Genomic DNA, 14087 nt, shown 5'->3' on the forward strand with positions numbered 1-14087 from the left:
GTGGGTTCTCTCCTTCTCCCTTTAAGGGTTCTAGAAATTGATATGCAACAGTGCTTTCACCTGATGAGCCACCTTACCAGCCCCTAGAGATGTTTCCGATTAAAAAAAGACAAAGTTAGTCTACATTTGTAAACATTTATTCTCTTGAACTGAAAAAGGCTTGCATCAGCACATTGTACAGCCTTGCAAAATTACACAGAAATTGAAAATAAGGTTCCTTGTTCATATGTTCCTTGTGCAATAAATCTTTGATGTCCAGTAATCTGCTGCAAACAATGAAAACAAAATTTAAACCACTTAAGAAGTTTTCAGCACTCGTCAAGTGCATTTCCTCAGGAGATAAGATATCCACACAGGAGAATGCAGATGAGTGGCACTGAGTTATTGGAAGGACACTTTAAAAAAAAAGTGGAATAATTTTCCTGCCTAGGATGATTCCTATTTCTTTTTAATCTAAGTGGTTTGATTGAGAGGCATTGAGAACATAATTACCTTACACTTAATGGCCATACTACCTAAATGAAGAAGGAAGGACCCTGTTAGGGAGTTCTGGATTTCCTGGAAAACTTTTCTGTGTTTAGCAATTCAGTGGAGGAGTAATCATCTATTTGTGGGTTTCCTTAGCACCCTCAGCAGCCCCCAAAGGATAGTTTTGACATGGTTTTGACTTGGTTATTCCATTCCTGCATTCTTTTTCTCCCAAAGTCTGAGTTGGTTCACACTGTGCTGGCTGCAAAAAGAAATACAGGTTGCAACTGGTTATAATCACTTTGAAGAATAATTTGCTGTACAATAGAGCTTTGGATCTGATACAAGAATTCAGAAATATAAAACAAAATAACTATAAAAGTTAGGAGGCATCTGAACAGCATTTCCTTAGAAAAGCTGCTAACTCTGTATCATTCCTGTGTGGGTTCCTATAGTCACTGGGGTGAAATGGGTATATCCCCCTTCCTTAACTGGGTCCCTGGCCTTTTTTCCAAAAGCTGTAACATGTGGCCACACATCCCAGGAGTCTCTATGTTAACATCTGCTCCACATATCAAGCCAATCAGATGGGAGAGAGCAGGGGAATTACAGAGGGGTCCAAAAGTGGCTGGTTTACTGAGAACTTGCCCTTTCCAAAATGTGGAAGTCATAGTGCTTCTTGCTCATTCTCAGCTTAAACTTGTTCACTGAGTGGATCTGCTTCTTCAGTGCACTCTGTGCTGCTGAAATGGAGGGGAACGTGGCTAAGACAGTGTACGTAGAGGCCAGGTCACTGGATTTAGAGCGCTCGGAGTTGACAGTGCTATCCCCACTGCCACAGCAGAGAGGATGACGACGTAGCTGGGGTTGAGACTGGGGGTCACGGAGCCATCGGATCTTGGCGCCAATTTTAAAGAGTTCCCCAAAAAGTTTCTCAGCTTCCATTCGAGTTATTCCATCTGGAAGTTCTGTGATTTCCAAGACCTTGCCAACAACTAGCATGGAAAAGGTGAGAGTTAATGCATACCTATCACCAGAGACATTGGATCAAGAGTATTGCTGTCCCGAGGACACAGGAAACAATGTTCTGACATTATGTACACTCACAAAATCTCCTTTTCTCTGTAAAATAATTACAACTCAGCATTAAGTGCTACACTACTGATTTCAGTCTTCACTGATAAAGTCTAGCATTAAACAGTGGTGTTCTCTAGAGCAGGTCACTGGGCAAATCTTTTCTGAGCTTCCCACTCCCAGTGTGAAATAAAGAGAAGAGCACCTGCCCTCGGCACCCATCACTGCTCAGCAGAACTCCAATGAAAGGCAAAAGTACAGAAAGACGACAACTTCTCACTGTTCTCCACTGGTGAGAATGAGTCTTTTGTCTCCTTGCTACTCTGATACCTTTTCCCTGTAGCCCTCTTTTCTGCTTCTAAAGCTAACTGCCAAGGCCTTACAGTGTATACCCTCACATCACATCTAAGAACCTGAAGGTGGAGTAATTTCGAGGAACTTGTTTAAGAACTCTAGAAGAACGGAGCCCATTTTTTTGTGGTGTGGTGGGATGAATATTCAGACCAACATCTATGGACATACCTGCTTCACCAGCTCCAAGGTCAGTGGATGCAGCTTTCTTAGCTTGTCTGCGTCCTCGGTTTCCATGCCTGCTGCCAGTCTGACCCTAGAAAACAAGGTAGAGTTGCAAACTAAGTTGTGATATTTGAAAGCATAGCAGCTAAGCAAACATTGGGTTTTGTACTTGAGGAGAGATTAAACTAGTCTCAGGCTGGATCTGCTTTATAACATTGGGCCTCTACTGCTCAGCTCACTAGGACCTCCCCTGCAGACTGTCTTTCATAAACAAGGGTGCGGTGCCTGTGGCTACCACCATTTTCTGGTATCAGTCGCAACACTTAGCCATGCAGCTGCCACCTTGTCCCTTGCTCTGTTCTACATTGGGACAGTGCTAACAAGTATCAGTAGCTGGCTGAGGCAGTCACAGAACTCAGCCAGTGCAGACAGTTGGCCCCAGCACCTCTGACATTCTCAAAAACAGTTAGGATGTTTGACAACAAAGTCTACGGAGTAGGAACTGCTTGTCATACCTGTTGGTGTGGAATGTGTCCATGCAGAAGAGTAGGAGGGTTGTACTGTAGGGGTTGGCCAAGTAGTGGATACCTGGCATCTCCTGAAAGTCATTAAAAACACATTTCAAGGCCAAGCAGTGGTGGTGCATTCCTTTAATCCCAGAACTCTGAGTTCGAGGCCAGCTTGGTCTACAGAGCGAGTTCCAGAACAGGTTCCAAGGCTACACAGAGAAACCCTGTCTTAAAAAAAAAAAATCAATCAAACAAACAAAAAACCCCAAACAAACAAAAAACCAAAACACCAAAAAATAAAAAACCCAAAAAATACAACAACAACAAAAAAACTTTTCATGGTTCCTTCTTCTTGACTTAATGTACTTACCAGAGTTTGTAAACTGTTCAGAAAGAAGATAAACACAGAAAATATGTTTGGTGGGAAACAGGTATTGATAATAAATATATTTTTAAAATTTGAGTGTCTGTATGTGTGTGCATGCTAAATAAATTATGAGGGAGTGTGGAGGCCAGAGGACAACCTGTGGAAGTTAGTGTTTTCCTTCTAGTATGTGGGTACTGGGAATTGAACTTAGGGTCATTAGAACTGGAGGCAAGTTCCTTTAATTCTTTAATTGCTGAGCCATCTTACTGAACCAGGTGTACTTTTTTTTGTTTGTTTGTTTCTAAATGAAAATATTCTTTCACTTCTTCAAGCTAGTGTAAGCTTCTGAAAGGAGAAGAGCTACTGTCGGCAGGGTCACACCTGAGTAGAAAGGACAGGGGAATAGAAGGGATGGAGAAATTGCATTGTATGCCCTAAAACTATGCATTTACTTTAAAAAAGTTTTTGAAAGTTTTTTAACTATGTACGTAGATCACGCTGGCCTCAAGCTCAAAGAAATCTGACTGTCTTTGCCTCCGAAGAGTTGGTATTAAAGGTATACACCAGAAAACGGCCAACTTTTAGTTCTGTGTATGTGTCTGTGTACATGAGTGCAGGTGCCCAAGGAGGCTGGAAGAGAGTATCATAGCTTCTAGAGCTGGAGTTAAGGTGGTTATGAGCTGCTCAACTGGGAACCAAATTCAGGTCCTCAACAATAGCAGTATTCACTCTTAACTGAGAAGACATCTCTCTAGCTCCATCATTTACTTAAAACAAAGTTCATCTATTTATTTACTATTTACTGCGTATGGGCATGCACTTCTCATAACACAAGAGTTATGAGAGTCTCTGAGGACAACTGCAGGACTCAGTTCTCGCTTTCCACCAGGTAGGTACTGGGAAATCAAACTCAGGTTGTCAGGCTTGGCAGCCAAGTCAAGTGTCCTTATAAGCCAACCATTTGCCAACCGTTCCTTAGTGTTTTTATGTGCCTGTGTGTCTCCTTAAGTGGATATGTACATAGGAAGGCAGGTGTCCCAGGAAACCAGTGGTGTTGGATTCCCTTGGAAGCAGTCTTATAGGCAGTTGTGAACTACTGATTTGGGTATTTGGAACCAAACTCATCTTCTGCAAGAGCAGTCTGTGCTCTGAACCACGGAGACATCTTTCCTTTTACTTTTGAACCATGGCGATGTATTATTTATTAAAAAATAAATTTTAGCAGGGTGGTGGTGGCACATGCTTTTAAGCCCAGAACTTGGGAGGCAGAGGCAGGCAGATCTCTGAGTTTGCAGTCAGTTTGGGGGTCAGAGAGATGACTCAGCAGTTAACAGAACGAGCTGCTTTTATAGAGAGCCTGGTTTCAATTCCCAGAACCCACATAGTGGCTCATACTCATCTGTAACTCCAGTTCTAAGGGGTCCTATTCCCTCTTCTGACCTTCACAGGCATCAATGCACATAGACATATATGTAGGCAAAATACCCATACACATGAAATAGTATTAATTACAAGAATAAATTTACAAAAATAGATACATTATGCTTTTTATTTTATTGATGTTTATTGAGCTATATATACATTTTTCTCAGCTCCCTTCCCTGCCTAGCTCTATCTATATTCCTGCAAAATTCAAGCTGTTGTTATTTTTTTCTGCTGTGTAATACTCCATTGTGTAAATGTACCACATTTTCCTTATCTATTCTTCCATATAGGGGCATTTAGGTTGTTTCCAGGTTCTGGCTATGACAAACAAAGCTGCTATGAACATAGTTGAGCACATGTCCTTGTGGCATGATTGAGCATACGTTGGATAGATACCCAAAAGTGGTATTGCTGGGTCTTGAGGAAGGTTGTTTCCTAATTTTCTGAGAAAATGCCACAATGACATCCAAAGGGGCTGTACCAGCATGCATTCCCACCAGCAATTCAGAAGTGTTCCCTTTTCCCCACAACCTCTCCAGCATAAGTTGTCATCAGTGTTTTTGATCTTGGCCATTCTTACAGGTGTAAGATGGAATCTCAGAGTTGTTTTGATTTGCATTTCTCTGATGACTAAGGATGTTGAACATTTCCTCAAGTGTCTTTCAGCCATTTTAGATTCCTCTGTTGAGAGTTCTCGGTTTAGTTCTGTATTCCATTTTTTTTTTAATTGGATTATGTGACCAATGTCTTGAGTTCTTTGTATATTTTGGAGATCAGACCTCTGTCTGATGTGGGGTTGGTGATGATCTTTTCCCATTCTGTAGGCTGCCGCTTTGTCTTGTTGACCGTGTCCTTTGCTTTACAGAAGCTTTTCAGTTTCAGGAGGTACCATTCATTAATTGTTTCTCTCAGTGTCTGTGCTGCTGGGGTTATATTTAGAAAGTGGTTCCCTGTGCCAATGCGTTCAAGTGTACTTCCCACCTTCTCTTCTATAAGGTTCAGTGTGGCTGGCTCTATGTTGAGGTCTTTGATCCATTTGGACTTGAGTTTTGTGCATGGTGATAGATATGGGTCTATTTTCATTCTTCTACATGTTGATATCCAGATATGACAGCATCACTTGTTAAATTTGCTTTCTTTTCTTCATTTTATATCTTTTGCTTCTTTGTCAAATATCCGGTGTTCGAAGGTTTGTGGATTAATATCCAGGTCTTCAATTTGGTTCCATTGGTCTTCCTGTCTGTTCTTATGCCAATACCAGGTTGTTTTCAGTACTGTAGCTCTGTAGTAGAGTTTGAAGTCAGGGATTGTGATGCCTCCAGAAGTTCTTTTATTGTACAGGGTTGTTTTGGCTATCCTGGGTTTTTAGTTTTTCCATATGAAGTTGAGTACCATTCTTTCGAGGTCTTTGAAGAATTTTGCTAGGGTTTTGATGGGGGGGCATTGCGTTGAATCTGTGCATCAAGTTTTATAAATCCTCAAATTCACTCTTACTAAACCATAGATACTTTTTCTTTTTTTGTTTATTGAGGCAAGATCTATGTAACGCTGCCTGTCCTGGAACTAACAATGTAGACCATGGGGCTTCCAACTCAGAGATCTTCCTGACTCTGCCCCACAAGTGCTGGGACTAAAGGTTCTTGACACCATGCATGACTCCAAGCATTTCTACACTCTCAACAATAGGTACATTTACATTCTAGATCTGGAATCTATTCTTATTTCCCTTTCAATGAAATATGTTTCTATAAGTGTTTTTATTTATTTATTTCTTGTATTTAGAGAGGGTTTATCCATGTTGCCCTGGCTGTCCTGGAGCTTGGTGGACCAGGCTGGCCCTGAGCTTAGAGATCTGCCTGCCTCTGCTTCCCAAGTGCTGTGATTAATGGTGTGAGTGCCCCCCCCCCCAGCTTTTTATATGTGTTTTTAGCATGTGTACTTGCTTAGAGTGAGTGACTTGGCTTTTCACCATCCCTCAGCTCCCCAACTAATCTCAGACACAATGTAGAGTGTGAAGAACACAAACACCACAGCTAGAAACAAGTTAGAGTTAAGTTTGTCACAATGGTAAAGTTAAAACAAAGTAATAATGCTCAAATTTAGAAGACACAGCAAGCTGCTTAAAAATTATGACATCTTAGATTTGGTTGTATATGACAGAATTTATTCCCAATATGTTAAGATTAAGACTGGGCTGGGTTAGGTGTTCTTTACCATTTTAGTTTATTTTCTATTTTAAAAATATGTAAAATATCATGAGTATGCATGAGGTGCTGGATTTCTTGGCACTAACTTGGAAGTCATTGTTAGTTGCCTGATGTGGGTTTTTGGAACTGGGAATTGAATGGTTCATCTACGAGAACAATATGCACTCTTAAACAAACAAACAAACAAACAAAAAACAAAATCACCAACACACTTTTATTTATGTATATGGATGCTTTGTCTGCATATATGTCTGTGTACCACACGCATGCAGTGCTATGGAGGCAAAAAGAGAACACAAGGTTCCTTGAAACTAGAGTTACAGAAAATTATAAACTGCCATTTGAGTGTTGGGAATGGACCTGGGATCCTCTGGAAGAGCAGCTCGTGTTCTGAACCACGGACTCATGTTGGAGTCATTGTTCAATTGTGTGAACAGACACCATGACCAAGGCAGTTCTTTCAAAGGAAAACATTTAATTATGGGCTTGCTTACAGTTTCAGAGGCTTAGCCCATTATTACCATGGTGGGGAACATGATGGCACACACGGTGTTGGAGCAGTAGCAGGGACAAACTACCTCTAACAAGGTTATACCTCCTAATCCTTCCTATCCCATCAAAGAGTACCACTCTGTGGTGACCAAGCATATATATGTACGTAAGGGGTCCTGTCTGTCTCTCTTTCTTTCTCTTGCTTTAGGGTTTCTCTGTATAACCCTGGTGGTCCTAGAACTCATTTTATAGGCCAAGCTGGCCTCAAACTAAGAGATTTACCTGCCTCTGCCTCCTGAGTGCCAGGAATAAATGTGTGGACCATCACGGCTTGGGCATGTGCCATCTTTCTCTTACTTTTTTTTATAACAAGCATTCTTGTTTTGGATTACTGTAATTGATGGGCTGGCTAGGTGGCTCAATTGTATAAGTGCTTATTGTGCAAATATGATAATCTGAGTTTGATTCCCAGAACCCATATAAAGGGAGAAGAAGAATTATTTCACAAAGTTGTCCTATGACTTTCACAGATAAGCTGTGGCTCATGTGTGCTCACCACCATGGCATACATGTACAGTAATAAAACTAAGTGATAAAATTAAGAAATAAAGTAATTGAAGTATAAAAAAATTAGGAATACAGAATTATAAAGGAGAAAATCATGCTGGAGAAATCACTTAATATAAGAGTACTGGCTGCTCTTCCAGAGGACTAGGTTCAACTCCTAGCACCCACACAGTGACTCACTGACAACCACGTTGTTCCAAGGTACCTGACACCCTCTTCTGTCTTCCACAGGTACCAGGCATACAGGTGGTACACACATACATGCAGGCAAAACATCCATATTCATGAAATAAAATATTAATAATGAAAAAAGATTTTTAAAAAGGGAGAAAATATAAGCCATTCGAGCAATTCTATCAATTCTGATATGTTTATTTTCAGTCTTTGTTCTATTATACAAGTGTGCTCTTTTTTTTTTTTCCTCTCAGAGACAGGGTGTCTCTATGTAACAGTCCTGGCTGTCCTGGAACTTGCTCTTTAGACCAGGCTGGCCTTGAACTCAAGGGATCTGCCTGCCTCTGCCTCCCAAGTACTGGGATTAAAGGAGTGTGCTACCACCGCCAGGTTGTGTGCTCATGTCTACTGTGTGTATACTATATAATTCTTCTAAAAAGTGAGGTAGAATTAACATACGAGAAAAATGGATATTTGAAGGGTAGAGTTCGATAAATTCTGACAATAGGAAGTCTATATAACCATGACTACCAAGAGCAAAAGATATTTGCATTCTCCAAATAGTTAGCCTCTTATTTCCTTACCAGTTACTTCTACATTTCATTTTCACTTTCTGATTTCTAATTTACAGATTAGATTAACTCATTAGGCAAATTTCATATAATTAGAACCATACAGTACACCTCCTTACAAGTATTGATTTTTGTTTAAAACAATGAATAAGATTTATATATGTGGCTGCTTTGCTCACTTATTTATTTATTTTTTAAAATACTGTCATACTATGTATTCCATATGATACAAAGTTTTTCTGCTAAGCAGTATTTTTATACATATAATTCATTCTGAGTGATACATGCTTAAGTCGTGTCCAGTTGGGATATTTGTAAATCTTTTTGTTGTTTGTTTTTTGAGACAGGGTTTCATCTTTTTCTTTTCTTTTTTTGTGCCAAAGGTAAATGTTTTCCACAGTAGTTATTGATCATCCACATGCCTATCTGCTCCTCTAAGTACATTGAGGCACAGTGACAATAGCGAATTTTCTTTATTCATAAAGTGCGGCACATTAAACTTTGTATAAATGCTTACTAAATCAATTTCTTAATAAGCAAACTATAAACACAGAACAAATATAAAACATCGTGTACATTACTGTGAGGGAATTACTAAGTTTCTAATTAAGTATTAGCACCAAGACTGATAACATGAGTTTGATCCCTGGAACTAAAATGGTAGAAGGAGAGAACAAACTCTGATTTTCACATGTAGCACACACTCACACAAACTAAACAAATGTACACAGTTATACAGAGAAGAGTGACAGGTATCATGAGGAACCTGTGACCAGATTCAGGAGCACTTACCCTGCGCAGGAACAAAAGGTCTAGCGAACTGGGACATGATGGAAAGTGACGGTCCTGAGGGACGGATGGTCTTCAGTGTTGACAGCTGAGCTGGTGCTGGTGACTGCACTGGTGAAATGATGGGGCTGCTAAGTTGAGGGCTGTGCTGCAATCACAGGAGAGGGGGAAATTAGGCATGTGAGCAGGCTGTTGGAAAATTCCCATTTGGACAAATTTTTTATTCACTGAATAATAAATTGATACCTGTTAAAAAAGTTCAATCATTATGAATAATCTTCACCTTCAAACACTAGCAACAGATTATCCCTATGCATTTGTATATACATATCATCATTACAAAAATGATGTTGAAACTTGCTTTGTAACTTGGCAATAATGTTGCTGCTTTTGTATGAAGAATATATACCTATCTCATTCTTTTCTAAATTAAGTGTTTACAAAATTGGATTTCAAAATAATTTTATCGTTGGAAAATAGAGTATAATGCAAAGGATTCCTAAGTTTCCTAACTGGTGATAATGTTTCTTTCTTTCTTTCTTTTTTTGACAGTCTTACTGTATAGTCCTGGGTCTCAAATTCAACATGTAGACCAAGGCAGCCTCAAACTCATTTATGATCTTCCCAACTCTGCCTGCTGTATGCTGGGTTTCAGGCATGCACTGCCACACCCAGGTTACACCTTCTTTATATTCATTTGCTTTCTCGCTTATATAAGACTTTGTGATTTGAGAACCTTCTGATATATATGCCAATATACCACCTTATGTAATCATTAAAGTGCACTTACAAGATCATTGCAATGGTGCAAGATGACAGGAATTTTTCAGTTCCATTATAATCTGTTTTCTTTGAGGGCAATGGATTGAACCTAGGACCTCAAACATGCTAGGCTAGGACTCTACCAGTTAGCTACATCCTGACTATTATGCTCTTGACCAATGTTTATACTACTTACTGACTGAAATGATGATGTGGCTCACAACATATGCATGTTATTTTTTTTTCCTGAAAATAATTTGAGTGAGCAGCTCATGATACTCCTTTAGGAGAAATTAATAAGTGTCTAGTCTCTAAAAATAATGGCACTTTCTACTTTATTATTTTATATGTGTGGGTATCTTGTCCACATGTACATACAGTAGTACTATGTGCATTCCTGGTGCCAATGGAGGTCAGAGGAGGGCATCAGATTCCTTGGAATTGGAATTACAGACAGGTGTGTGTTGCCATGTGGGGGTTGAGAATCGAATCCAGGGGCTCTAGAAGAGCAGTCAGTGCTCTTAACTGATCAGTCATCTCTCTGGTCCATAACAATTTCTTATAAAACCTTATAGGACAACCACTAAGAGATGAATAGTATAATACTACGACCCAAACTACAGAGTTCTTTCCAATTTTGATAAATGTCCTTTCTAATAACAGAGAAGCAGTAGAGTCCCCTACATTTCTGAAATTCAGACTAGAACCAGAGCTGTCCTGAGTTGGAGCTACTGTGCTGCTTCAGCACTCTCTGATCCACACATGTTCTCTTTCACAGTGCTGACATCTTTGAAGATTGTTCCTAGAGAGTATTTTGAAGATAAGTTATTTTGACTTTTTTTTTTCTCTCCCTGAGATAGGGGCTCAAGCTCAGGTTGGCCTTGAACTCATGATTATCCTACTTCAGTGTTCTAAGAACTGAAATTACAGGCATGCATGTATCACCACTGTGCTTGGCTTGCTGTACCATTTGTTACTGGACAAAATTCCAAAAGTGGATTTATAACTAGACTTTGTACCTTGCGTTTTAGAAAATGGGGAAATGTCACCAATTGGCATTCCAGAAAGAGTTGTATTAATTTATACTACAACTCAGAAGCTCTAAGAGAGCTTAAAGCTAGGTGTCTGCAAACATTTTAGATTATGTTTCACGGAACTTTCCCAATTTGATATATGAAGTACTTTAAGATCAGAATGAAGTCCAGTGTCAGAGTACTTACCCAACATGCATGTGGCCCTGGGCCTATTCCTCAGCAACACACACACACACACACACACACACACACACACACACACACACACACACACACACCAACCCCCCAAACCAAGTAAACATAGTTTAATTGTTTAATGCTCACTGTCATTTACAGTTTGTTAGCAAATCTATACATAAACTGTGTTTACTTAGCAATGATATTATCAAATATACTAAAAATTATTTTTCTCCTACTTAGTCTTTTAAAAAGTCCTAGTATGTAGGTGGACAAATGGCTCAGAAGGTAAGAGTATTTGCTGTTCTTGCAGATTATCTAGATTTGGTTCCTAGTGTACAAGGTGGTGTACAACCACCTGAAAACTCAGTTCCAGTAAGTAAGACATCTTCTGACCTGTGTTGTGTGTAGATATACATGCAAGCAAAACACTCATAACACTTATACACATCAAATCAAATAAACAAGTAAATCTAAAAAATTAAAAGAAAAAATCCTATATAAGTGTGGTGCTTATAATCTTAGCATGGAGGCAAAAGCAGAAAAATTCAAGGCCAGAAGCCTGGCATGAATTTTGAGTTCTAGGACAGTAACTGCATAGCAAGAATCTGTTTCAAAACAAATAAATGATATTCTAAGAGAGAAATACTAAGTTACATATAAAGACAGACTCACTAGAATAACCTAGCCCTGCTGTACAGAGGTACTGAGGAATACTGCAGTCTCAAGAAAAGACTGATGTACCTGAGAGGGCACAAGTAAGAAATCAACAACTCCACCAACTCTTTTGATGATCAAAAGAGGCCCAAGAAAATAATATAACAAAATAACAGGAATTAATAAGCATTGTTTATAATAGCTCTCAGTATCAATGACATAAATTCCCCAATAAAAAGACAGATTAGCAGACTGGATTAGAAAACAGGACCCATTTTGTTTTTTCTTTTTGCTGCCTATAAGAAACATACCTCACTATCAAAAATATACACCAGCTTAGGGTGAAGGATAGAAAAAGGTATTTCCTGTTGGGCAGTAGTGACTCATACCTTTAATCCTAGCACTAGGGAGGCAAAGGCAGGCAGATTTCTAAGAGTTCAGGGTCAGCCTAGTCTACAGAGTGAGTTCCTGGACAGTCAGGGATGCACAGAAAAACCCCATCTCAAAGAAATCAAAGGGGGGGTGGAGTGGGATTCCAAACAAATTTAATTAAGAAACAAGAAAGTATAGCTATTCTAATAACTGACAAAGTAGACCTCAAACCATAACTAATAAGAGGCAGGGAAAGACCTTGATAGCCATTAAAGCAAAACCCTCCAAAAGACAGGTCAATTCTTTTCTTTTGAAAAATAATTTATTATTATCTTATGTGCATTGGTGTTTTGCCTGCAGGTATGTCCATGTGAGGAAGCCAGATCTAGAACAGAGTTACAGACAGTTGTGAGCTGCCATGTGGGTGCTGGGAACTGAACCCAATAGACAGGTCATTCAGACAAAAACTAAATAAAAATCTGTTGCTAAATGACACTATATATCAAATGCATTTACACAAAATTCCATCAAACATTAAAAAACATACTTTTTTTTCTTTAGAAGCCAGTGGAACTTTCTCCAAAACTAGCCATATATTAGGACACAAAGCAAGTCTCAACAAATCTAGGAAAACTGAAATAACATAGTCCTGTCTTCTTTTGGACTACAAAGGAATAAAGCTGGGTATCACAGCAACAGTAACTGCAGAAAGTATACAAACTCATAGAAACTAAATAACCCACTTGTGAATGAAAATTAAATTAAGGGAGAAATCAAGAAAAAAGTTAAATGTTGGGCAATGGTGGTACACACTTGTAATGCCAGCACTCAGGAGGTAGAGGCAGGTGGATCTCTGTGAGTTTAAGGCCAACCTAGGCAAAAGAATGAGTTCCAGGACAGCCAGGGCTACACAGAGAAACCAAAATCCAGACCAAACCAAAATAACAAAAAACTCCACAACATATCAAAATTTATGGATATAATAAAAAGCAGTTCCAAGAGAAAAATTTAAACCCCTGAGTGCCCCACATCAAGAAGGCTTCAGAGATCTTATATTAAATATGACCCTTAGAAAATAACAAGAACAAACACTACCAAAAAAGAGTGATGGAGCATGAAGAGCTGGCTCAGCAGATGAGAATGCTACTGCTCTTCATAGGATCCAGGTTTGGAATATATGTAACAATAATAACTAAAGAATTTGACGAGGTGCACTGAAGAGGGAGTAGAAGGGTCATGGAAGGAGAGTTGGAGGGAGGAAATTATGTAAATTAAAAAATGCTAACAGCAAAAAAAAAAAAAAAAACAAAAAAAAAACCCCACTAAACCACAAATAGGCTAGAGAGATGGCTCAACAATTAAGAGCACTTGCTGTTCTTCCAGAACACCTGGATTTGATTTCCAACACCCAGATGGTGACTAACATTCATCTGTAACTCCAGTTTTAGGTGATCTGGCACCCTCCTCTGGCTTCCAAGTGCACCAGGCGTGTAGATATAAATACACATAAAATAAACAAATAATTAAAAGATAAAGACTTTTTGCAAAAAGGCTAATTTCTCTACTAAAATATTCCATTTAAACCACATAATTTGCTTTTTATACATCTATACACCATTCTCTGGGCCTAAATTATTTATTAAATTTAGGTTCAAAGGTATTTAGATTTTATTTTTTTTGTTTATTTTTTGAGAGGTCTCGCTATGTACCTACCCCTGAGCTGGCCTGAAACTCTCCATATAGACAAGATTGACTTTGAACTTAGATATCTGCCTGCCTCTGCTTTCAGAGACTAGGTTCAATTTTTACTTTCCTTTTTCTTCTCTCTCTTTTCTTTTTTTGATAAAAGCACATTTTAGGTGAGCTTGTACTTTCTCACATATCACATTAGAAGGTAAATATCTGGCTGAGTCACCATTAGTGAT

The 14087-nt window shown here is 39.0% G+C and overlaps 1 protein-coding gene across 8 annotated transcripts in view; it reads right to left on the reverse strand.

The window, feature by feature from the left end:
* Positions 1-121: 121 nt before the first annotated feature.
* R3hdm1 (R3H domain containing 1) overlaps positions 122-14087 on the reverse strand; it is a 94249-nt gene continuing 80283 nt past the window's right edge. For 6 of the 8 annotated variants that reach the window (XM_048443754.3, XM_048443752.3, XM_085688308.2 and 3 more), the window contains 4 exons: positions 9164-9308; positions 2574-2656; positions 2065-2149; positions 122-1463 (listed from right to left, as the gene is read on the reverse strand). In XM_048443754.3, coding sequence (XP_048299711.1) covers positions 1102-1463; positions 2065-2149; positions 2574-2656; positions 9164-9308 — 675 coding nt within the window. In that variant the 3' untranslated portion in view covers positions 122-1101. Of the gene's footprint in view, positions 1464-2064; positions 2150-2573; positions 2792-9163; positions 9309-14087 lie in introns of those variants that run through there. The other 2 variants (XM_085688310.2, XM_085688309.2) reach the window with 2 other exon arrangements.

The sequence above is a fragment of the Myodes glareolus genome, chromosome 5 (assembly GCF_982192425.1).
Source record: "Myodes glareolus chromosome 5, mMyoGla1.1, whole genome shotgun sequence".
In the NCBI taxonomy this organism is placed as follows: domain Eukaryota; kingdom Metazoa; phylum Chordata; class Mammalia; order Rodentia; family Cricetidae; genus Myodes; species Myodes glareolus.